The sequence below is a fragment of the Heterodontus francisci genome, unplaced genomic scaffold, assembly GCF_036365525.1.
Source record: "Heterodontus francisci isolate sHetFra1 unplaced genomic scaffold, sHetFra1.hap1 HAP1_SCAFFOLD_1118, whole genome shotgun sequence".
Lineage (NCBI taxonomy): Eukaryota > Metazoa > Chordata > Chondrichthyes > Heterodontiformes > Heterodontidae > Heterodontus > Heterodontus francisci.
The window spans coordinates 139,279-162,265 of NW_027140341.1; the positions used below are offsets into that span (position 1 = coordinate 139,279).

The following is a 22,987-nucleotide window of genomic DNA, read 5'->3' on the forward strand; positions in this document are numbered from 1 at the left end:
ATTCAGGGTGAGGGTCACTCACTGTGTAACTGTACAGAGTCACTGTTTATTCAGGGTGAGGGTCACTCACTGTGTAACTGTACAGAGTCACTGTTTATTCAGGGTGAGTGTCACTCGCTGTGTAACTGTACAGAGTCACTGTTTATTCAGGGTGAGGATCACTCGCTGTGTAACTGTACAGAGTCACTGTTTATTCAGGGTGAGAATCACTCACTGTGTAACTGTACAGAGTCACTGTTTATTCAGGGTGAGGGTCACTCACTGTCTCACTGTACAGAGTTACTGTTTATTCAGGGTGAGGGTCACTCACTGTGTAACTGTACAGAGTCACTGTTTATTCAGGGTGAGGGTCACTCACTGTCTCACTGTACAGAGTCACTGTTTATTCAGGGTGGTGATCACTCACTGTGTAACTGTACAGAGTCACTGTTTATTCAGGGTGAGGGTCACTCACTGTGTAACTGTACAGAGTCACTGTTTATTCAGGGTGAGGGTCACTCACTGTCTCACTGTACAGAGTCACTGTTTATTCAGGGTGGTGATCACTCACTGTGTAACTGTACAGAGTCACTGTTTATTCAGGGTGAGGGTCACTCACTGTGTAACTGTACAGAGTCACTGTTTATTCAGGGTGGTGATCACTCACTGTGTAACTGTACAGAGTCACTGTTTATTCAGGGTGAGGGTCACTCACTGTGTAACTGTACAGAGTCACTGTTTATTCAGGGTGAGGGTCACTCACTGTGTAACTGTACAGAGTCACTGTTTATTCAGGGTGAGGGTCACTCACTGTGTAACTGTACAGAGTCACTGTTTATTCAGGGTGAGGATCACTCACTGTGTAACTGCACAGAGTCACTGTTTATTCAGGGTGAGGATCACTCACTGTGTAACTGTACAGAGTCACTGTTTATTCAGGGTGAGGATCACTCACTGTGTAACTGTACAGAGTCACTGTTTATTCAGGGTGAGGATCACTCACTGTGTAACTGTACAGAGTCACTGTTTATTCAGGGTGAGAATCACTCACTGTGTAACTGTACAGAGTCACTGTTTATTCAGGGTGAGGATCACTCACTGTGTAACTGTACAGAGTCACTGTTTATTCAGGGTGAGGGTCACTCGCTGTGTAACTGTACCGAGTCACTGTTTATTCAGGGTGAGGATCACTCACTGTGTAACTGCACAGAGTCACTGTTTATTCAGGGCGAGGGTCACTCACTGTGTAACTGTACAGAGTCACTGTTTATTCAGGGTGAGGGTCACTCACTGTGTAACTGTACAGAGTCACTGTTTATTCAGGGTGAGGATCACTCACTGTGTAACTGTACAGAGTCACTGTTTATTCAGGGTGAGGATCACTCACTGTGTAACTGTACAGAGTCACTGTTTATTCAGGGTGAGGGTCACTCACTGTGTAACTGTACAGAGTCACTGTTTATTCAGGGTGAGAATCACTCACTGTGTAACTGTACAGAGTCACTGTTTATTCAGGGTGAGGATCACTCACTGTCTCACTGTACAGAGTTACTGTTTATTCAGGGTGAGGGTCACTCACTGTGTAACTGTACAGAGTCACTGTTTATTCAGGGTGAGGATCACTCACTGTGTAACTGTACAGAGTCACTGTTTATTCAGGGTGAGGATCACTCACTGTGTAACTGTACAGAGTCACTGTTTATTCAGGGTGAGGATCACTCACTGTGTAACTGTACAGAGTCACTGTTTATTCAGGGTGAGGATCACTCACTGTGTAACTGTACAGAGTCACTGTTTATTCAGGGTAAGAATCACTCGCTGTGTAACTGTACAGAGTCACTGTTTATTCAGGGTGAGGATCACTCACTGTGTAACTGTACAGAGTCACTGTTTATTCAGGGTGAGGATCACTCACTGTGTAACTGTACAGAGTCACTGTTTATTCAGGGTGAGGGTCACTCACTGTGTGACTGTACAGAGTCACTGTTTATTCAGGGTGAGGGTCACTCACTGTGTAACTGTACAGAGTCACTGTTTATTCAGGGTGAGGATCACTCACTGTGTAACTGTACAGAGTCACTGTTTATTCAGGGTGAGGATCACTCACTGTGTAACTGTACAGAGTCACTGTTTATTCAGGGTGAGGATCACTCACTGTGTAACTGTACAGAGTCACTGTTTATTCAGGGTGAGGGTCACTCACTGTGTAACTGTACAGAGTCACTGTTTATTCAGGGTGAGGATCACTCACTGTGTAACTGTACAGAGTCACTGTTTATTCAGGGTGAAGATCACTCACTGTGTAACTGTACAGAGTCACTGTTTATTCAGGGTGAGGATCACTCACTGTGTAACTGTACAGAGTCACTGTTTATTCAGGGTGAGGATCACTCACTGTGTAACTGTACAGAGTCACTGTTTATTCAGGGTGAGGATCACTCACTGTGTAACTGTACAGAGTCACTGTTTATTCAGGGTGAGGGTCACTCACTGTGTAACTGTACAGAGTCACTGTTTATTCAGGGTGAGGATCACTCACTGTGTAACTGTACAGAGTCACTGTTTATTCAGGGTGAGGATCACTCACTGTGTAACTGTACAGAGTCACTGTTTATTCAGGGTGAGGATCACTCACTGTGTAACTGTACAGAGTCACTGTTTATTCAGGGTGAGGGTCACTCACTGTAACTGTACAGAGTCACTGTTTATTCAGGGTGAGGATCACTCACTGTGTAACTGTACAGAGTCACTGTTTATTCAGGGTGAGGGTCACTCACTGTGTAACTGTACAGAGTCACTGTTTATTCAGGGTGAGGATCACTCACTGTGTAACTGTACAGAGTCACTGTTTATTCAGGGTGAGGGTCACTCACTGTGTAACTGTACAGAGTCACTGTTTATTCAGGGTGAGGATCATTCACTGTGTAACTGTACAGAGTCACTGTTTATTCAGGGTGAGGGTCACTCACTGTGTAACTGTACAGAGTCACTGTTTATTCAGAGTGAGGGTCACTCACTGTGTAACTGTACAGAGTCACTGTTTATTCAGGGTGAGGGTCACTCACTGTAACTGTACAGAGTCACTGTTTATTCAGGGTGAGGGTCACTCACTGTGTAACTGTACAGAGTCACTGTTTATTCAGGGTGAGGATCATTCACTGTGTAACTGTACAGAGTCACTGTTTATTCAGAGTGAGGGTCACTCACTGTGTAACTGTACAGAGTCACTGTTTATTCAGGGTGAGGATCACTCACTGTGTAACTGTACAGAGTCACTGTTTATTCAGGGTAAGTGTCACTCACTGTGTAACTGTACAGAGTCACTGTTTATTCAGGGTGAGGATCACTCACTGTGTAACTGTACAGAGTCACTGTTTATTCAGGGTGAGGATCACTCACTGTGTAACTGTACAGAGTCACTGTTTATTCAGGGTGAGGATCACTCACTGTGTAACTGTACAGAGTCACTGTTTATTCAGGGTGAGGATCATTCACTGTGTAACTGTACAGAGTCACTGTTTATTCAGAGTGAGGGTCACTCACTGTGTAACTGTACAGAGTCACTGTTTATTCAGGGTGAGGATCACTCGCTGTGTAACTGTACAGAGTCACTGTTTATTCAGGGTGAGGATCATTCACTGTGTAACTGTACAGAGTCACTGTTTATTCAGAGTGAGGGTCACTCACTGTGTAACTGTACAGAGTCACTGTTTATTCAGGGTAAGTGTCACTCACTGTGTAACTGTACAGAGTCACTGTTTATTCAGGGTAAGTGTCACTCACTGTGTAACTGTACAGAGTCACTGTTTATTCAGGGTGAGGATCACTCACTGTGTAACTGTACAGAGTCACTGTTTATTCAGAGTGAGGGTCACTCACTGTGTAACTGTACAGAGTCACTGTTTATTCAGGGTGAAGATCACTCACTGTGTAACTGTACAGAGTCACTGTTTATTCAGGGTGAGGATCACTCACTGTGTAACTGTACAGAGTCACTGTTTATTCAGGGTGAGGATCATTCACTGTGTAACTGTACAGAGTCACTGTTTATTCAGAGTGAGGGTCACTCACTGTGTAACTGTACAGAGTCACTGTTTATTCAGGGTGAGGATCACTCGCTGTGTAACTGTACAGAGTCACTGTTTATTCAGGGTGAGGATCATTCACTGTGTAACTGTACAGAGTCACTGTTTATTCAGAGTGAGGGTCACTCACTGTGTAACTGTACAGAGTCACTGTTTATTCAGGGTAAGTGTCACTCACTGTGTAACTGTACAGAGTCACTGTTTATTCAGGGTGAGGATCGCTCACTGTGTAACTGTACAGAGTCACTGTTTATTCAGGGTGAGGATCACTCACTGTGTAACTGTACAGAGTCACTGTTTATTCAGGGTGAGGATCACTCACTGTGTAACTGTACAGAGTCACTGTTTATTCAGGGTGAGAATCACTCACTGTGTAACTGTACAGAGTCACTGTTTATTCAGGGTGAGGATCACTCACTGTGTAACTGTACAGAGTCGCTGTTTATTCAGGGTGAGGATCACTCACTGTGTAACTGTACAGAGTCACTGTTTATTCAGGGTGAGGGTCACTCACTGTGTAACTGTACAGAGTCACTGTTTATTCAGGGTGAGAATCAATCACTGTGTAACTGTACAGAGTCACTGTTTATTCAGGGTGAGGATCACTCACTGTGTAACTGTACAGAGTCACTGTTTATTCAGGGTGAGAATCACTCACTGTGTAACTGTACAGAGTCACTGTTTATTCAGGGTGAGGATCACTCGCTGTGTAACTGTACAGAGTCACTGTTTATTCAGGGTGAGAATCACTCACTGTGTAACTGTACAGAGTCACTGTTTATTCAGGGTGATGGTCACTCACTGTGTAACTGTACAGAGTCACTGTTTATTCAGGGTGAGGGTCACTCACTGTGTAACTGTACAGTGTCACTGTTTATTCAGGGTGAGGGTCACTCACTGTGTAACTGTACAGAGTCACTGTTTATTCAGGGTGAGGATCACTCACTGTGTAACTGTACAGAGTCACTGTTTATTCAGGGTGAGGATCACTCACTGTGTAACTGTACAGAGTCACTGTTTATTCAGGGTGAGGATCACTCGCTGTGTAACTGTACAGAGTCACTGTTTATTCAGGGTGAGGATCACTCGCTGTGTAACTGTACAGAGTCACTGTTTATTCAGGGTGAGGGTCACTCACTGTGTAACTGTACAGAGTCACTGTTTATTCAGGGTGAGGGTCACTCACTGTGTAACTGTACAGAGTCACTGTTTATTCAGGGTGAGGATCACTCACTGTGTAACTGTACAGAGTCACTGTTTATTCAGGGTGAGGGTCACTCACTGTGTAACTGTACAGAGTCAATGTTTATTCAGGATGAGGGTCACTCACTGTGTAACTGTACAGAGTCACTGTTTATTCAGGGTGAGGATCACTCACTGTGTAACTGTACAGAGTCACTGTTTATTCAGGGTGAGGGTCACTCACTGTGTAACTGTACAGAGTCACTGTTTATTCAGGGTGAGGATCACTCACTGTGTAACTGTACAGAGTCACTGTTTATTCAGGGTGAGGATCACTCACTGTGTAACTGTACAGAGTCACTGTTTATTCAGGGTGAGGGTCACTCACTGTGTAACTGTACAGAGTCACTGTTTATTCAGGGTGAGGGTCACTCACTGTGTAACTGTACAGAGTCACTGTTTATTCAGGGTGAGGGTCACTCACTGTGTAACTGCACAGAGTCACTGTTTATTCAGGGTGAGGGTCACTCACTGTGTAACTGTACAGAGTCACTGTTTATTCAGGGTGAGGATCACTCACTGTGTAACTGCACAGAGTCACTGTTTATTCAGGGTGAGGGTCACTCACTGTGTAACTGTACAGAGTCACTGTTTATTCAGGGTGAGGATCACTCACTGTGTAACTGTACAGAGTCACTGTTTATTCAGGGTGAGGGTCACTCACTGTGTAACTGTACAGAGTCACTGTTTATTCAGGGTGAGGATCACTCACTGTGTAACTGTACAGAGTCACTGTTTATTCAGGGTGAGGGTCACTCACTGTGTAACTGTACAGAGTCACTGTTTATTCAGGGTGAGGGTCACTCGCTGTGTAACTGTACAGAGTCACTGTTTATTCAGGGTGAGGATCACTCACTGTGTAACTGTACAGAGTCACTTTATATTCAGCAGGGGAAGGATCGCTCACTGTGTAACTGTACAGAGTTAGTGCATGGTAAGGCTTTCTCAGTGTGTTACTGTGACGATTTGGAATAAGTATTTATCCTTCTTTGAAGGAGTAACGTGCGCTGTGGATAAAGGGGATCCCGTTGACGTACTGTACTTGGATTTCCAGAAGGCATTCGACAAGGTGCCACATAAAAGCGTATTGTGCAAAGTAGGAGCTCATGCTGTCGGGGGTAACATATTAGCATGGATAGAAGATTGGCTCGCTGGCAGAAAACAGAGTATGCATAAATGGGTCCTTTTCTGATTGGCAGGATGTGACGAGTGGAGTCCCGCAGGGGTCTGTGCTCGGGCCTCAATCTTTTACAATTTATATCAATGACTTCGATGAGGGGAACGATGGCATGGTCACTAAATTTGCAGATGACCCAAGGATAGGTAGGAAAGTATGTTGTGAAGAGGACGTAAGGAGGTTGCAGACCGATATAGGTAGGTTGAGTGAGTGGGCGAAAACCTGGCAGATGGAGTATAACGTGGGAAAAATGTGAAGTTGTTCACTTTGGCAGGAAGAATAAAAAAAAAGCAGAGTATCTGCTCAGATTGACTGCAAACTGTTATGTGATTGACGAAGGCTCACAGCCCGCTCATTCTCTCTCTCTCTCTTCCTCCCTGCTCCTCTCCCCCCGCCCCCCCCCGCCCCTCCCACCCTGTCCTCCCCCTTTCGTCACCCTGTGTGTTCATTCTCAGCTCAGTTCCAACGTGCTCATTCTGCTGTGTACAAACATTGTTGGAGTATGTACGCACTACCCGGCCGAAGTGTCACAGAGGCAGGCGTTCCGGGAGACCCGGGCTTGTATCCAGGCTCGTCTTCACTCCCAGAGGGAGAACCAGCAACAGGTATGTTGGCCCTCACTTTCTCTTCCGGTGCATTGCGCTCCACTTGCCTGGATGGGTGCAGCTTCAACAACACTCAGGAAGCTCGACACCATCCAGGACAAAGCAGCCCGCTTGATTGGCACCCCATCCGCAAACATTCACTCCCTCCACCGCCGACGCACAGTGGCAGCAGTGTGTACCATCTACAAGATGCACTGCAGCAATGCACCAAGGCTCCTTCGACAGCACCTTCCAAACCCGCGACCTCTACCAACTAGAAGGACAAGGGGCAGCAGATGCATGGGAACACCACCACCTGCAAGTTCCCCTCCAAGCCACACACCATCCTGACTTGGAACTATATCGCCGTTCCTTCACTGTCGCTGGGTCAAAATCCTGGAACTCCCTTCCTAACAGCACTGTGGGTGTACCTACCCCACACGGACTGCAGCGGTTCAAGAAGGCAGCTCACCACCACCTTCTCAAGGGGCAATTAGGGATGGGCAATAAATGCTGGCCTGGCCAGTGACGCCCACATCCCGTGAATGAATCTTGCAAATAAACCACTTACCGTACGCACCCGGGTGTGAACTGAGTCCTGCTCGCTCACTGCCTCCCCACTTCACACGGCCACACAATCAGCAGGAAAGGCCAAGAGCCCATGCCCAGCCTGTGCTGAGTTGGCGGGGAGGAGGTGGGGGGGGGGGCATGGAAGGATGGGGACACGGAGACAGGAGGCTCCCGCCCTCCCTAGGTTCAGCCTCAGACTCTGCGTCACAGTGCGATGGGCATCGGACAGCCTCCTCCCTTTCCCCCCAGCAGCAGGTTCTGACACGGGCCCTCTTTCCTCTCTTCCAGGAACGCCTCCTGCTCTCGGTTCTCCCGCGCCACGTTGCCATGGAGATGAAGGCAGACATTAATGCCAAGAAAGAGGACATGATGTTCCACAAGATCTACATCCAAAAACACGACAATGTGAGGTGAGAACCACTCTCTGTCCCTCTCTCTGTCTCTCTCTCTCTCTGTCCCGCTCTCTCTGTCCCACGGGGGGTTTATTTCTAGAATAACAGATACCCGGGAGTGAGTTACAGACTGGAATCTAATCGAGGGGTTCGGGGGGTTTATATATAAACTAACAGATAACTGGGAGTGAGTTGCAGACTGGAATCTAATCGAGGGGTTCAGGGGGTTTATATATAGAATAACAGATACCCGGGAGTGAGTTACAGACTGGAATCTAATCGAGGGGTTCGGGGGGTTTATATATAGAATAACAGATAGCCGGGAGTGAGTTACAGACTGGAATCTAATCGAGGGGTTCAGGGGGTTTATATATAGAATAACAGATACCCGGGAGTGAGTTACAGACTGGAATCTAATCGAGGGGTTCGGGGGGTTTATATATAGAATAACAGATATCCGGGAGTGAGTTACAGACTGGAATCTAATCGAGGGGTTCGGGTGGTTTATATATAGAATAACAGATACCCGGGAGTGAGTTACAGACTGGAATCTAATCGAGGGCTTCGGGGTGGCTTATATATAGAATAACAGATACCCGGGAGTGAGTTACAGACTGGAATCTAATCGAGGGGTTCGGGGGGGTTTATATATAGAATAACAGATACCCGGTAATGAGTTACAGACTGGAATCTAATCGAGGGGTTCGGGGTGGTTTATATATAGAATAACAGATACCCGGGAGTGAGTTACAGACTGGAATCTAATCGAGGGGTTCGGGGGGTTTATATATAGAATAACAGATAGCCGGGAGTGAGTTGCAGACTGGAATCTAATCGAGGGGTTCGGGGGGGTTTATATTTAGAATAACAGATACTCGGGAGTGAGTTACAGACTGGAATCTAATCGAGGGGTTCGGGGAGTTTATATATAGAATAACAGATACCCGGGAGTGAGTTACAGACTGGAATCTAATCGAGGGGTTCGGGGGGTTTATATATAGAATAACAGATACTCGGGAGTGAGTTACAGACTGGAATCTAATCGAGGGGTTCAGGGGGTTTATATATATAACAGATACCCGGGAGTGAGTTACAGACTGGAATCTAATCGAGGGGTTCAGGGGGTTTATATATGTAACAGATACCCGGGAGTGAGTTACAGACTGGAATCTAATCGAGGGGTTCGGGGGGTTTATATATAGAATAACAGATACCCGGGAGTGAGTTACAGACTGGAATCTAATCGAGGGGTTCGGGGGGTTTATATATAGAATAACAGATACCCGGGAGTGAGTTACAGACTGGAATCTAATCGAGGGGTTCAGTGGGGTTTATATATAGAATAACAGATACCCGGGAGTGAGTTACAGACTGGAATCTAATCGAGGAGTTCGGGGGGTTTATATATAGAATAACAGATACCCGGGAGTGAGTTACAGACTGGAATCTAATCGAGGGGTTCGGGGGGGTTTATATATAGCATAACAGATACCCGAGAGTGAGTTACAGACTGGAATCTAATCGAGGGGTTCGGGGGGGGTTTATTTATAGAATAACAGATACCCGGGAGTGAGTTACAGACTGGAATCTAATTAAGAGGTTCGGGGGGTTTATATATAGAATAACAGATACCCGGGAGTGAGTTACAGACTGGAATCTAATCGAGGGGTTCGGGGGGTTTATATATAGAATAACAGATACCCGGGAGTGAGTTACAGACCGGAATCTAATCGAGGGGTTCGGGGGGTTTATATATAGAATAACAGATACCCGGGAGTGAGTTACAGACTGGAATCTAATCGAGGGGTTCAGGGGGTTTATATATATAACAGATACCCGGGAGTGAGTTACAGACTGGAATCTAATCGAGGGGTTCAGGGGGTTTATATATGTAACAGATACCCGGGAGTGAGTTACAGACTGGAATCTAATCGAGGGGTTCGGGGGGTTTATATATGTAACAGATACCCGGGAGTGAGTTACAGACTGGAATCTAATCGAGGGGTTCGGGGGGGTTTATATATAGAATAACAGATACCCGGAGTGAGTTACAGACTGGAATCTAATCGAGGGGTTCAGGGGGTTTATATATATAACAGATACCCGGGAGTGAGTTACAGACTGGAATCTAATCGAGGGGTTCAGGGGGTTTATATATGTAACAGATACCCGGGAGTGAGTTACAGACTGGAATCTAATCGAGGGGTTCAGGGGGTTTATATATGTAACAGATACCCGGGAGTGAGTTACAGACTGGAATCTAATCGAGGGGTTCGGGGGGGGTTTATATATATAACAGATACCCGGGAGTGAGTTACAGACTGGAATTTAATCGAGGGGTTCGGGGGGGTTTATATGTAGAATAACAGATACCCGGAGTGAGTTACAGACTGGAATCTAATCGAGGGGTTCGGGGTGTTTATATATAGAATAACAGATACCCGGGAGTGAGTTACAGACTGGAATCTAATTGAGGGGTTCAGGGGGTTTTATATATATAACAGATACCCGGGAGTGAGTTACAGACTGGAATCTAATCGAGGGGTTCAGTGGGGTTTATATATAGAATAACAGATACCCAGGAGTGAGTTACAGACTGGAATCTAATCGAGGGGTTCGGGGGTGTTTATGTATAGAATAACAGATACCCGGGAGTGAGTTACAGACTGGAATCTAATCGAGGGGTTCAGTGGGGTTTATATATAGAATAACAGATACCCGGGAGTGAGTTACAGACTGGAATCTAATCGAGGGGTTCAGGGGGTTTATATATGTAACAGATACCCGGGAGTGAGTTACAGACTGGAATCTAATCGAGGGGTTCGGGGGGTTTATATATAGAATAACAGATACCCGGGAGTGAGTTACAGACTGGAATCTAATCGAGGGGTTCGGGGGGTTTATATATAGAATAACAGATACCCGGGAGTGAGTTACAGACTGGAATCTAATCGAGGGGTTCAGTGGGGTTTATATATAGAATAACAGATACCCGGGAGTGAGTTACAGACTGGAATCTAATCGAGGAGTTCGGGGGGTTTATATATAGAATAACAGATACCCGGGAGTGAGTTACAGACTGGAATCTAATCGAGGGGTTCGGGGGGGTTTATATATAGCATAACAGATACCCGAGAGTGAGTTACAGACTGGAATCTAATCGAGGGGTTCGGGGGGGGTTTATTTATAGAATAACAGATACCCGGGAGTGAGTTACAGACTGGAATCTAATTAAGAGGTTCGGGGGGTTTATATATAGAATAACAGATACCCGGGAGTGAGTTACAGACTGGAATCTAATCGAGGGGTTCGGGGGGTTTATATATAGAATAACAGATACCCGGGAGTGAGTTACAGACTGGAATCTAATCGAGGGGTTCGGGGGGTTTATATATAGAATAACAGATACCCGGGAGTGAGTTACAGACTGGAATCTAATCGAGGGGTTCAGGGGGTTTATATATATAACAGATACCCGGGAGTGAGTTACAGACTGGAATCTAATCGAGGGGTTCAGGGGGTTTATATATGTAACAGATACCCGGGAGTGAGTTACAGACTGGAATCTAATCGAGGGGTTCGGGGGGTTTATATATGTAACAGATACCCGGGAGTGAGTTACAGACTGGAATCTAATCGAGGGGTTCGGGGGGGTTTATATATAGAATAACAGATACCCGGAGTGAGTTACAGACTGGAATCTAATCGAGGGGTTCAGGGGGTTTATATATATAACAGATACCCGGGAGTGAGTTACAGACTGGAATCTAATCGAGGGGTTCAGGGGGTTTATATATGTAACAGATACCCGGGAGTGAGTTACAGACTGGAATCTAATCGAGGGGTTCAGGGGGTTTATATATGTAACAGATACCCGGGAGTGAGTTACAGACTGGAATCTAATCGAGGGGTTCGGGGGGGGTTTATATATATAACAGATACCCGGGAGTGAGTTACAGACTGGAATTTAATCGAGGGGTTCAGTGGGGTTTATATATAGAATAACAGATACCCAGGAGTGAGTTACAGACTGGAATCTAATCGAGGGGTTCGGGGGTGTTTATGTATAGAATAACAGATACCCGGGAGTGAGTTACAGACTGGAATCTAATCGAGGGGTTCAGTGGGGTTTATATATAGAATAACAGATACCCGGGAGTGAGTTACAGACTGGAATCTAATCGAAGGGTTCAGTGGGGTTTATATGTAGAATAACAGATACCCGAGAGTGAGTTACAGACTGGAATCTAATCGAGGGGTTCGGGTGGTTTATATATAGAACTTCAGATATCCGGGAGTGAGTTACTGACTGGAATCTAATCGAGGGGTTCGGGGGGTTTATATATAGAATAACAGATACCCGGGAGTGAGTTACAGACTGGAATCTAATCGAGGGGTTCGGGGGGTTTATATATAGAATAACAGATACCCGGAAGTGAGTTACAGACTGGAATCTAATCGAGGGGTTTAGTGGGGTTTATATATAGAATAACAGATACCCGGGAGTGAGTTACAGACTGGAATCTAATCGAGGAGTTCGGGGGGTTTATATATAGAATAACAGATACCCGGGAGTGAGTTACAGACTGGAATCTAATCGAGGGGTTCGGGGGGGGGTTTATATATAGCATAACAGATACCCGAGAGTGAGTTACAGACTGGAATCTAATCGGGGGGTTCTGGGGGGGTTTATTTATAGAATAACAGATACCCGGGAGTGAGTTACAGACTGGAATCTAATTAAGAGGTTCGGGGGGTTTATATATAGAATAACAGATACCCGGGAGTGAGTTACAGACTGGAATCTAATCGAGGGGTTCAGGGGGTTTATATATGTAACAGATACCCGGGAGTGAGTTACAGACTGGAATCTAATCGAGGGGTTCGGGGGGTTTATATATGTAACAGATACCCGGGAGTGAGTTACAGACTGGAATCTAATCGAGGGGTTCGGGGGGGTTTATATATAGAATAACAGATACCCGGAGTGAGTTACAGACTGGAATCTAATCGAGGGGTTCAGGGGGTTTATATATATAACAGATACCCGGGAGTGAGTTACAGACTGGAATCTAATCGAGGGGTTCAGGGGGTTTATATATGTAACAGATACCCGGGAGTGAGTTACAGACTGGAATCTAATCGAGGGGTTCAGGGGGTTTATATATGTAACAGATACCCGGGAGTGAGTTACAGACTGGAATCTAATCGAGGGGTTCGGGGGGGGGTTTTATATATATAACAGATACCCGGGAGTGAGTTACAGACTGGAATCTAATCGAGGGGTTCAGTGGGGTTTATATATAGAATAACAGATACCCAGGAGTGAGTTACAGACTGGAATCTAATCGAGGGGTTCGGGGGTGTTTATGTATAGAATAACAGATACCCGGGAGTGAGTTACAGACTGGAATCTAATCGAGGGGTTCAGTGGGGTTTATATATAGAATAACAGATACCCGGGAGTGAGTTACAGACTGGAATCTAATCGAGGGGTTCAGGGGGTTTATATATGTAACAGATACCCGGGAGTGAGTTACAGACTGGAATCTAATCGAGGGGTTCGGGGGGTTTATATATAGAATAACAGATACCCGGGAGTGAGTTACAGACTGGAATCTAATCGAGGGGTTCGGGGGGTTTATATATAGAATAACAGATACCCGGGAGTGAGTTACAGACTGGAATCTAATCGAGGGGTTCAGTGGGGTTTATATATAGAATAACAGATACCCGGGAGTGAGTTACAGACTGGAATCTAATCGAGGAGTTCGGGGGGTTTATATATAGAATAACAGATACCCGGGAGTGAGTTACAGACTGGAATCTAATCGAGGGGTTCGGGGGGGTTTATATCTAGCATAACAGATACCCGAGAGTGAGTTACAGACTGGAATCTAATCGAGGGGTTCGGGGGGGGTTTATTTATAGAATAACAGATACCCGGGAGTGAGTTACAGACTGGAATCTAATCGAGGGGTTCGGGGGGTTTATATATAGAATAACAGATACCCGGGAGTGAGTTACAGACTGGAATCTAATCGAAGGGTTCGGGGGGTTTATATATAGAATAACAGATACCCGGGAGTGAGTTACAGACTGGAATCTAATCGAGGGGTTCAGGGGGTTTATATATATAACAGATACCCGGGAGTGAGTTACAGACTGGAATCTAATCGAGGGGTTCAGGGGGTTTATATATGTAACAGATACCCGGGAGTGAGTTACAGACTGGAATCTAATCGAGGGGTTCGGGGGGTTTATATATGTAACAGATACCCGGGAGTGAGTTACAGACTGGAATCTAATCGAGGGGTTCGGGGGGGTTTATATATAGAATAACAGATACCCGGAGTGAGTTACAGACTGGAATCTAATCGAGGGGTTCAGGGGGTTTATATATATAACAGATACCCGGGAGTGAGTTACAGACTGGAATCTAATCGAGGGGTTCAGGGGGTTTATATATGTAACAGATACCCGGGAGTGAGTTACAGACTGGAATCTAATCGAGGGGTTCAGGGGGTTTATATATGTAACAGATACCCGGGAGTGAGTTACAGACTGGAATCTAATCGAGGGGTTCGGGGGGGGTTTATATATATAACAGATACCCGGGAGTGAGTTACAGACTGGAATATAATCGAGGGGTTCGGGGGGGTTTATATGTAGAATAACAGATACCCGGAGTGAGTTACAGACTGGAATCTAATCGAGGGGTTCGGGGTGTTTATATATAGAATAACAGATACCGGGGAGTGAGTTACAGACTGGAATCTAATTGAGGGGTTCAGGGGGTTTTATATATATAACAGATACCCGGGAGTGAGTTACAGACTGGAATCTAATCGAGGGGTTCAGTGGGGTTTATATATAGAATAACAGATACCCAGGAGTGAGTTACAGACTGGAATCTAATCGAGGGGTTCGGGGGTGTTTATGTATAGAATAACAGATACCCGGGAGTGAGTTACAGACTGGAATCTAATCGAGGGGTTCAGTGGGGTTTATATATAGAATAACAGATACCCGGGAGTGAGTTCCAGACTGGAATCTAATCGAAGGGTTCAGTGGGGTTTATATGTAGAATAACAGATACCCGAGAGTGAGTTACAGACTGGAATCTAATCGAGGGGTTCGGGTGGTTTATATATAGAACTTCAGATATCCGGGAGTGAGTTACTGACTGGAATCTAATCGAGGGGTTCGGGGGGTTTATATATAGAATAACAGATACCCGGGAGTGAGTTACAGACTGGAATCTAATCGAGGGGTTCGGGGGGTTTATATATAGAATAACAGATACCCGGAAGTGAGTTACAGACTGGAATCTAATCGAGGGGTTCAGTGGGGTTTATATATAGAATAATAGATACCCGGGAGTGAGTTACAGACTGGAATCTAATCGAGGAGTTCGGGGGGTTTATATATAGAATAACAGATACCCGGGAGTGAGTTACAGACTGGAATCTAATCGAGGGGTTCGGGGGGGGTTTATATATAGCATAACAGATACCCGAGAGTGAGTTACAGACTGGAATCTAATCGGGGGGTTCTGGGGGGGTTTATTTATAGAATAACAGATACCCGGGAGTGAGTTACAGACTGGAATCTAATTAAGAGGTTCGGGGGGTTTATATATAGAATAACAGATACCCGGGAGTGAGTTACAGACTGGAATCTAATCGAGGGGTTCGGGGGGTTTATATATAGAATAACAGATACCCGGGAGTGAGTTACAGACTGGAATCTAATCGAGGGGTAGGGGGGTTTATATATAGAATAACAGATACCCGGGAGTGAGTTACAGACTGGAATCTAATCGTGGGGTTCAGGGGGTTTATATATATAACAGATACCCGGGAGTGAGTTACAGACTGGAATCTAATCGAGGGGTTCAGGGGGTTTATATATGTAACAGATACCCGGGAGTGAGTTACAGACTGGAATCTAATCGAGGGGTTCAGTGGGGTTTATATATAGAATAACAGATACCCGGGAGTGAGTTACAGACTGGAATCTAATCGAGGGGTTCGGGGGGTTTATATATAGAATAACAGATACCCGGGAGTGAGTTACAGACTGGAATCTAATCGAGGGGTTCAGTGGGGTTTATATATAGAATAACAGATACCCGGGAGTGAGTTACAGACTGGAATCTAATCGAGTGGTTCGGGGGGTTTATATATAGAATAACAGATACCCGGGAGTGAGTTACAGACTGGAATCTAATCGAGGGGTTCGGGGGGGTTTATATATAGCATAACAGATACCCGAGAGTGAGTTACAGACTGGAATCTAATCGAGGGGTTCGGGGGGGGTTTATATATAGAATAACAGATACCCGGGAGTGAGTTACAGACTGGAATCTAATCGAGGGGTTCGGGGGGTTTATATATAGAATAACAGATACCCGGGAGTGAGTTACAGACTGGAATCTAATCGAGGGGTTCAGGGGGTTTATATATATAACAGATACCCGGGAGTGAGTTACAGACTGGAATCTAATCGAGGGGTTCAGGGGGTTTATATATGTAACAGATACCCGGGAGTGAGTTACAGACTGGAATCTAATCGAGGGGTTCGGGGGGTTTATATATGTAACAGATACCCGGGAGTGAGTTACAGACTGGAATCTAATCGAGGGGTTCGGGGGGTTTTATATATAGAATAACAGATACCCGGAGTGAGTTACAGACTGGAATCTAATCGAGGGGTTCAGGGGGTTTATATATATAACAGATACCCGGGAGTGAGTTACAGACTGGAATCTAATCGAGGGGTTCAGGGGGTTTATATATGTAACAGATACCCGGGAGTGAGTTACAGACTGAAATCTAATCGAGGGGTTCGGGGGGGGTTTATATATATAACAGATACCCGGGAGTGAGTTACAGACTGGAATTTAATCGAGGGGTTCGGGGGGGTTTATATATAGAATAACAGATACCCGGAGTGAGTTACAGACTGGAATCTAATCGAGGGGTTCGGGGTGTTTATATGTAGAATAACAGATACCCGGGAGTGAGTTACAGACTGGAATCTAATTGAGGGGTTCAGGGGGTTTTATATATATAACAGATACCCGGGAGTGAGTTGCAGACTGGAATCTAATCGAGGGGTTCAGTGGGGTTTATATATAGAATAACAGATACCCAGGAGTGAGTTACAGACTGGAATCTAATCGAGGGGTTCGGGGGTGTTTATGTATAGAATAACAGATACCCGGGAGTGAGTTACAGACTGGAATCTAATCGAGGGGTTCAGTGGGGTTTATATATAGAATAACAGATACCCGGGAGTGAGTTACAGACTGGAATCTAATCGAGGGGTTCAGTGGGGTTTATATGTAGAATAACAGATACCCGAGAGTGAGTTACAGACCGGAATCTAATCGAGGGGTTCGGGTGGTTTATCTTTAGAACATCAGATATCCGGGAGTGAGTTACTGACTGGAATCTAATCGAGAGGTTCGGGGGGTTTATATATAGAATAACAGATACCCGGGAGTGAGTTACAGACTGGAATCTAATCGAGGGGTTCAGTGGGGTTTATATATAGAATAACAGATACCCGGGAGTGAGTTACAGACTGGAATCTAATCGAGGGGTTCGGGGGGTTTATATATAGAATAACAGATACCCGGGAGTGAGTTACAGACTGGAATCTAATCGAGGGGTTCAGTGGGGTTTATATATAGAATAACAGATACCCGGGAGTGAGTTACAGACTGGAATCTAATCGAGGGGTTCGGGGGGTTTATATATAGAATAACAGATACCCGGGAGTGAGTTACAGACTGGAATCTAATCGAGGGGTTCGGGTGGTTTATATATAGAACATCAGATATCCGGGAGTGAGTTACTGACTGGAATCTAATCGAGAGGTTCGGGGGGTTTATATATAGAATAACAGATACCCGGGAGTGAGTTACAGACTGGAATCTAATCGAGGGGTTCAGTGGGGTTTATATATAGAATAACAGATACCCGGGAGTGAGTTACAGACTGGAATCTAATCGAGGGGTTCGGGGGGTTTATATATAGAATAACAGATACCCGGGAGTGAGTTACAGACTGGAATCTAATCGAGGGGTTCAGTGGGGTTTATATATAGAATAACAGATACCCGGGAGTGAGTTACAGACTGGAATCTAATCGAGGGGTTCGGGGGGTTTATATATAGAATAACAGATACCCGGAAGTGAGTTACAGACTGGAATCTAATCGAGGGGTTCAGTGGGGTTTATATATAGAATAACAGATACCCGGGAGTGAGTTACAGACTGGAATCTAATCGAGGGGTTCGGGGGGTTTATATATAGAATAACAGATACCCGGAAGTGAGTTACAGACTGGACTCTAATCGAGGGGTTCAGTGGGGTTTATATTTAGAATAACAGATACCCGGGAGTGAGTTACAGGTACTTAGAATCATAGAATCTTATAGCACAGGAGGAGTCCATTCGGCCCATCGTGCCTTCTATCCCCCCCCCCCCCGGTTCTTCTGTCGATTATCTTAAATCTGTGTCCCTCTTGTTACCGACCCTCCCACCACTGGAGACAGTTTCTCCCTCTCTCTCTCTCTGCTCTATCCAAACCCCCCCTCCTGAATCCGAACGCATCCATTAAATCTCCCCCTTAACCTTCTCTGCTCCGAGGAAGAACAATCCCAGCTTCTCCCAGTCTCTCCGCATTAACCGAAGCCCCTCGTCCCCCCGGGACCGTTCTGGTCAATCTCCTCCGCACCCCCCCCCCCCTCCCACCACATCTCCGAGGCCCCGAAATTCTCCCTAAAGTGCGGTGGCCAGGATCGGGACACGGTCCACCAGCCCGGGGGGGTGGTTAAGCAGTGTTTTTATAAAGAGTTTAACTTCCTCCTGTTACTTCTTGCTTCTCTTTTGTAGCATCCTCTTCGCTGATATTGAGGGCTTTACTGGATTGGCCTCACAGTGCACAGCTCAGGAGTTGGTGATGACCCTTAATGAACTGTTTGCTCGGTTTGATAAACTCGCAGCGGTAAGTGTAAGAGTGGGTGGTGGGGTTTGACCCTCCTTTTCAATTGAATTATCCGTTCATCTCTCCTCCCTGGTAGTTTGCAGTACTGTGTTCACACCTCCGGAAGGATATGTTGGCTGTGGAGGGGAGTACAGTGTAGCCTTACCAGCATCTCCAAGGGTTAACCTAGTCACGACGGCACAGGAGTCCTCCTGTGCGTTAAGATTCAATGATTCGAACAGAGGCGCTCGACCCCATTGAGCAGAATTGGGGATCTATTGTATCCCGGGTGTTGTCACAGTGAAGGCTGGGTGGTCCGACACTGGCTGACCCCTTGGACTTGTCCCACTCCACCCACCATGAGTCGATCAGCCCGGGCGGCCTTGCGATCCACGGGTGCTGAGCGCGGTCCGTGCGATATCAGCAAGAATTGTGCCGAAAGTGCCACATGAAAGTCTTATCTCCCTGAGGGTGCTCATCCACTGGATGGCCTCCTCCTGTGTTAATACAGCTGTGGTTAGACTTTCCTTGCGTCTCTTTTCTCTCCTCTCATTTTAAGGAAAACCACTGTCTGCGGATCAAGATCCTTGGAGACTGCTACTACTGTGTGTCAGGGTTGCCCGAGGCCCGTGCCGATCACGCGCACTGCTGTGTCGAGATGGGTGTCGATATGATCGAGGCAATTTCGTAAGTAGCAGGCGACTGACTCTCCAGAGCAGCCCAGAGCCGAGCTGGAGGCTGTGATGTTATCCCGTGTGCCTGTGTTATCGGAGGCGATCGTTCCATGAAAAACATTCCCCAAATTCCCCTCAGTGCTGACCCTCTGACAGTGTGGCGCTCCCTCAGCACTGACCCTCCGACAGAGCGGCGCTCCCTCAGTACTGACCCTCTGACAGTGTGGCACTCCCTCAGCACTGACCCTCTGACAGTGCGGCGCTCCCTCAGTACTGACCCTCTGACAGTGTGGCACTCCCTCAGCACTGACCCTCCGACAGTGCGGAGCTCCCTCAGCACTGACCCTCCGACAGTGCGGCGCTCCCTCAGTACTGTCCCTCCGACAGTGCGGCGCTCCCTCAGTACTGTCCCTCCGACAGTGCGGCGCTCCCTCAGTACTGACCCTCCGACAGTGCGGAGCTCCCTCAGCACTGACCCTCTGACAGTGTGGCACTCCCTCAGCACTGACCCTCCGACAGTGCGGAGCTCCCTCAGCACTGACTCTCCGACAGTGCGGCGCTCCCTCAGTACTGTCCCTCCGACAGTGCGGCGCTCCCTCAGTACTGACCCTCCGACAGTGCGGCGCTCCCTCGGCACTTACCCTCCGACAGTGCGGCGCTCCCTCAGTACTGACCCTCCGACAGTGCGGCGCTCCCTCAGTACTGACCCTCTGACAGTGTGGCACTCCCTCAGCACTGATCCTCTGACAGTGCGGCGCTCCCTCAGTACTGACCCTCCGACAGTGCGGCGCTCCCTCGGTACTGACCCTCCGACAGCGTGGCGCTCCCTCAGTACTGACCCTCCGACAGTGCGGCGCTCCCTTGGTACTGACCCTCCGACAGTGCGGCTCTCCCTCAGTACTGACCCTCCGACAGTGCGGCGCTCCCTCAGTACTGACCCTCCGACAGTGCGGCGCTCCCTCAATACTGACACCTCCGACAGTGGGCGCTGTGCATTGAGAAGGATGAAAGGACTCAGCAGAATGTGATGTGACATTCCAGTCCTGTGATTTAAAAGAGATTGTTTGCAGACACACATGATCCCAGGAGGCAAAGCGAAGGAGCCAGGAAAGCTCAACTGGATTGTCTTTCCCATGGAAGGTGGGGAGATCTCAGTCCCTGTGGGGCTTCCCAAGGTTCATGAAACTAGCCCCAGGAATTCAGCGTCTGGGAACAAATGGAGAGGGAGCGAGCATGAGGGAGAGAAACTAAGAGAAAGGGAGAGACACTAAAAGGGAGAGAGTGAGAGACGGAAAGGGAGAGGGAGAAATGTAGACAGAAAAATGGAGAACGAGAGACAGGGAGCAGGAGACGAACAGACAGAGAAAGTGAGAGACAGACAGACAGAGAGAGAGAGAGAGACAGACAGTCTGAGAGGGAGGGAGTGAGAGAGGGAAAGAGAGTGACAGATAGACAGACACAGAGCACGAGAGAGAGAGAGACAGATTGAAGACAAAGAGACAGAGTCAGAGAGGGAGGGAGTGGGAGAGACAGAGAGAGAGAGACAGCGAGAGAGAGAGAGCAAGAATGACAGATAGACAGACACAGAGGGGGAGAGAGAGAGCGACAGATAGACAGACAGAGAGGGCAAGGGAGAGATGGACAGAGGGAGAGACACAGAGAGAGACAGTTGGACAGGCACAGAGAGAGACAGATGGACAGACACAGAGAGAGACAGTGAGGGAGAGACAGATGGATGGACAGATGGAGAGAGAGAGAGATAGAGACGGACAGAGAGAGAGCAGGAGGAATTAGGGAGTTGGATAAAATGGACTTTAAAATACACGTCAAAAGCCCTGGGTCCAACTCAACAGGAGCTGTACAATAGTCTTCAGAGCCCCTGGGCTGGGGAGGAGGGCACGAATTCCTCCTCCTCATGGCGTACGCAGTGAGTGACCACCCCTACCCCCTGGCTGGCCACTGTGCAGGTGCGAAGCCCTCCCCAGTTGAATAGTGCGCCAGCTTGAAAGAGCTGTCTGAGGAGGCCCAGGGCCGAGACGGACCCTGTTACCTCAGCACCTTTTACACAGGGCGGAATTAAAGGGGTTGGCGGGGGGTAGTTTACATGTAAAAACATGTTTAGCATTTCTGTCACACTTGCACCTGATTGGCCCACAAGGCAGCTCCTTTTTGCTTTCACTTCCAAGAATATATCCACATAAGGGAAAGAGAGACAGTTGTCTCTTGGCCGTTTCCTTGTTCCAGGAGGGAGTGGATTTTTTTTTTTAACCGGCAACTGCCCGATTTACAGCCACTCGAACACAGCAATTAGTCTCTGAATGACCCCGGAAAGGGCCTGAGCAGCAGAATCATACCTCCGTGATGTGACGTGACGTGACGCGACGCTCCCTTTTGGAGGCTGTGAGCTCAGGTTAGGCGGGGTGGCTATCGGTATCGGTGAAGTTAACCTGTCCTTTCTGTTCTCGCCTCCACCACCACCCCCCACCCCCCCCCCCCACCCCCCGCAGGTTGGTGCGAGAGGTAACCGGGGTCAACGTGAACATGAGGGTCGGCATCCACAGCGGGCGCGTGCACTGTGGGGTGCTGGGCCTCAGGAAGTGGCAGTTCGACGTCTGGTCCAATGATGTAACGCTGGCGAATCACATGGAGGCAGGAGGCAAAGCTGGGTAAGATAAACAAGATATAAACCACCTTGAGTGGTCCAAATGCCACTCCCGGGACAGTTAGTGTGGGGCGGGGTTTCTGCATTCTCACTGTCTGAGCACTGAACCAGAGTACTGTGCACAGTTCCGGTCTCCATATCCCTTGGTTAGACCACACTTGGAGCACTGTGCACAGTTCCGGTCTCCATATCCCTCGGTTAGACCCACACTTGGAGCACTGTGCACAGTTCCAGTCTCCATATACCTCGGTTAGCCCACACTTGGAGCACTGTGCACAGTTCCAGTCTCCATATACCTCGGTTAGACCACACTTGGAGCACTGTGCACAGTTCCAGTCTCCATATACCTCGGTTAGCCCACACTTGGAGCACTGTGCACAGTTCCAGTCTCCATATACCTCGGTTAGCCCACACTTGGAGCACTGTGCACAGTTCCAGTCTCCATATACCTCGGTTAGACCACACTTGGAGCACTGTGCACAGTTCCAGTCTCCATATACCTCGGTTAGACCACACTTGGAGCACTGTGCACAGTTCCAGTCTCCATATACCTCGGTTAGCCCACACTTGGAGCACTGTGCACAGTTCCAGTCTCCATATACCTCGGTTAGCCCACACTTGGAGA

The 22,987-nt window shown here is 47.3% G+C and overlaps 1 protein-coding gene across 1 annotated transcript in view; it reads left to right on the forward strand.

Annotated features, from left to right (window-relative positions):
• Positions 1-22,366, forward strand: part of LOC137359316 (adenylate cyclase type 6-like) — a gene marked incomplete at its 3' end in the record, with an annotated part of 66,874 nt that extends 44,508 nt beyond the window's left edge. Inside the window, 5 exon segments of the mRNA XM_068025338.1 lie at positions 6,939-7,088; positions 7,926-8,047; positions 18,936-19,047; positions 19,586-19,713; positions 22,208-22,366. Of these exon segments, the coding sequence (XP_067881439.1) occupies positions 6,939-7,088; positions 7,926-8,047; positions 18,936-19,047; positions 19,586-19,713; positions 22,208-22,366 (671 nt within the window).
• Positions 22,367-22,987: the final 621 nt, after the last annotated feature.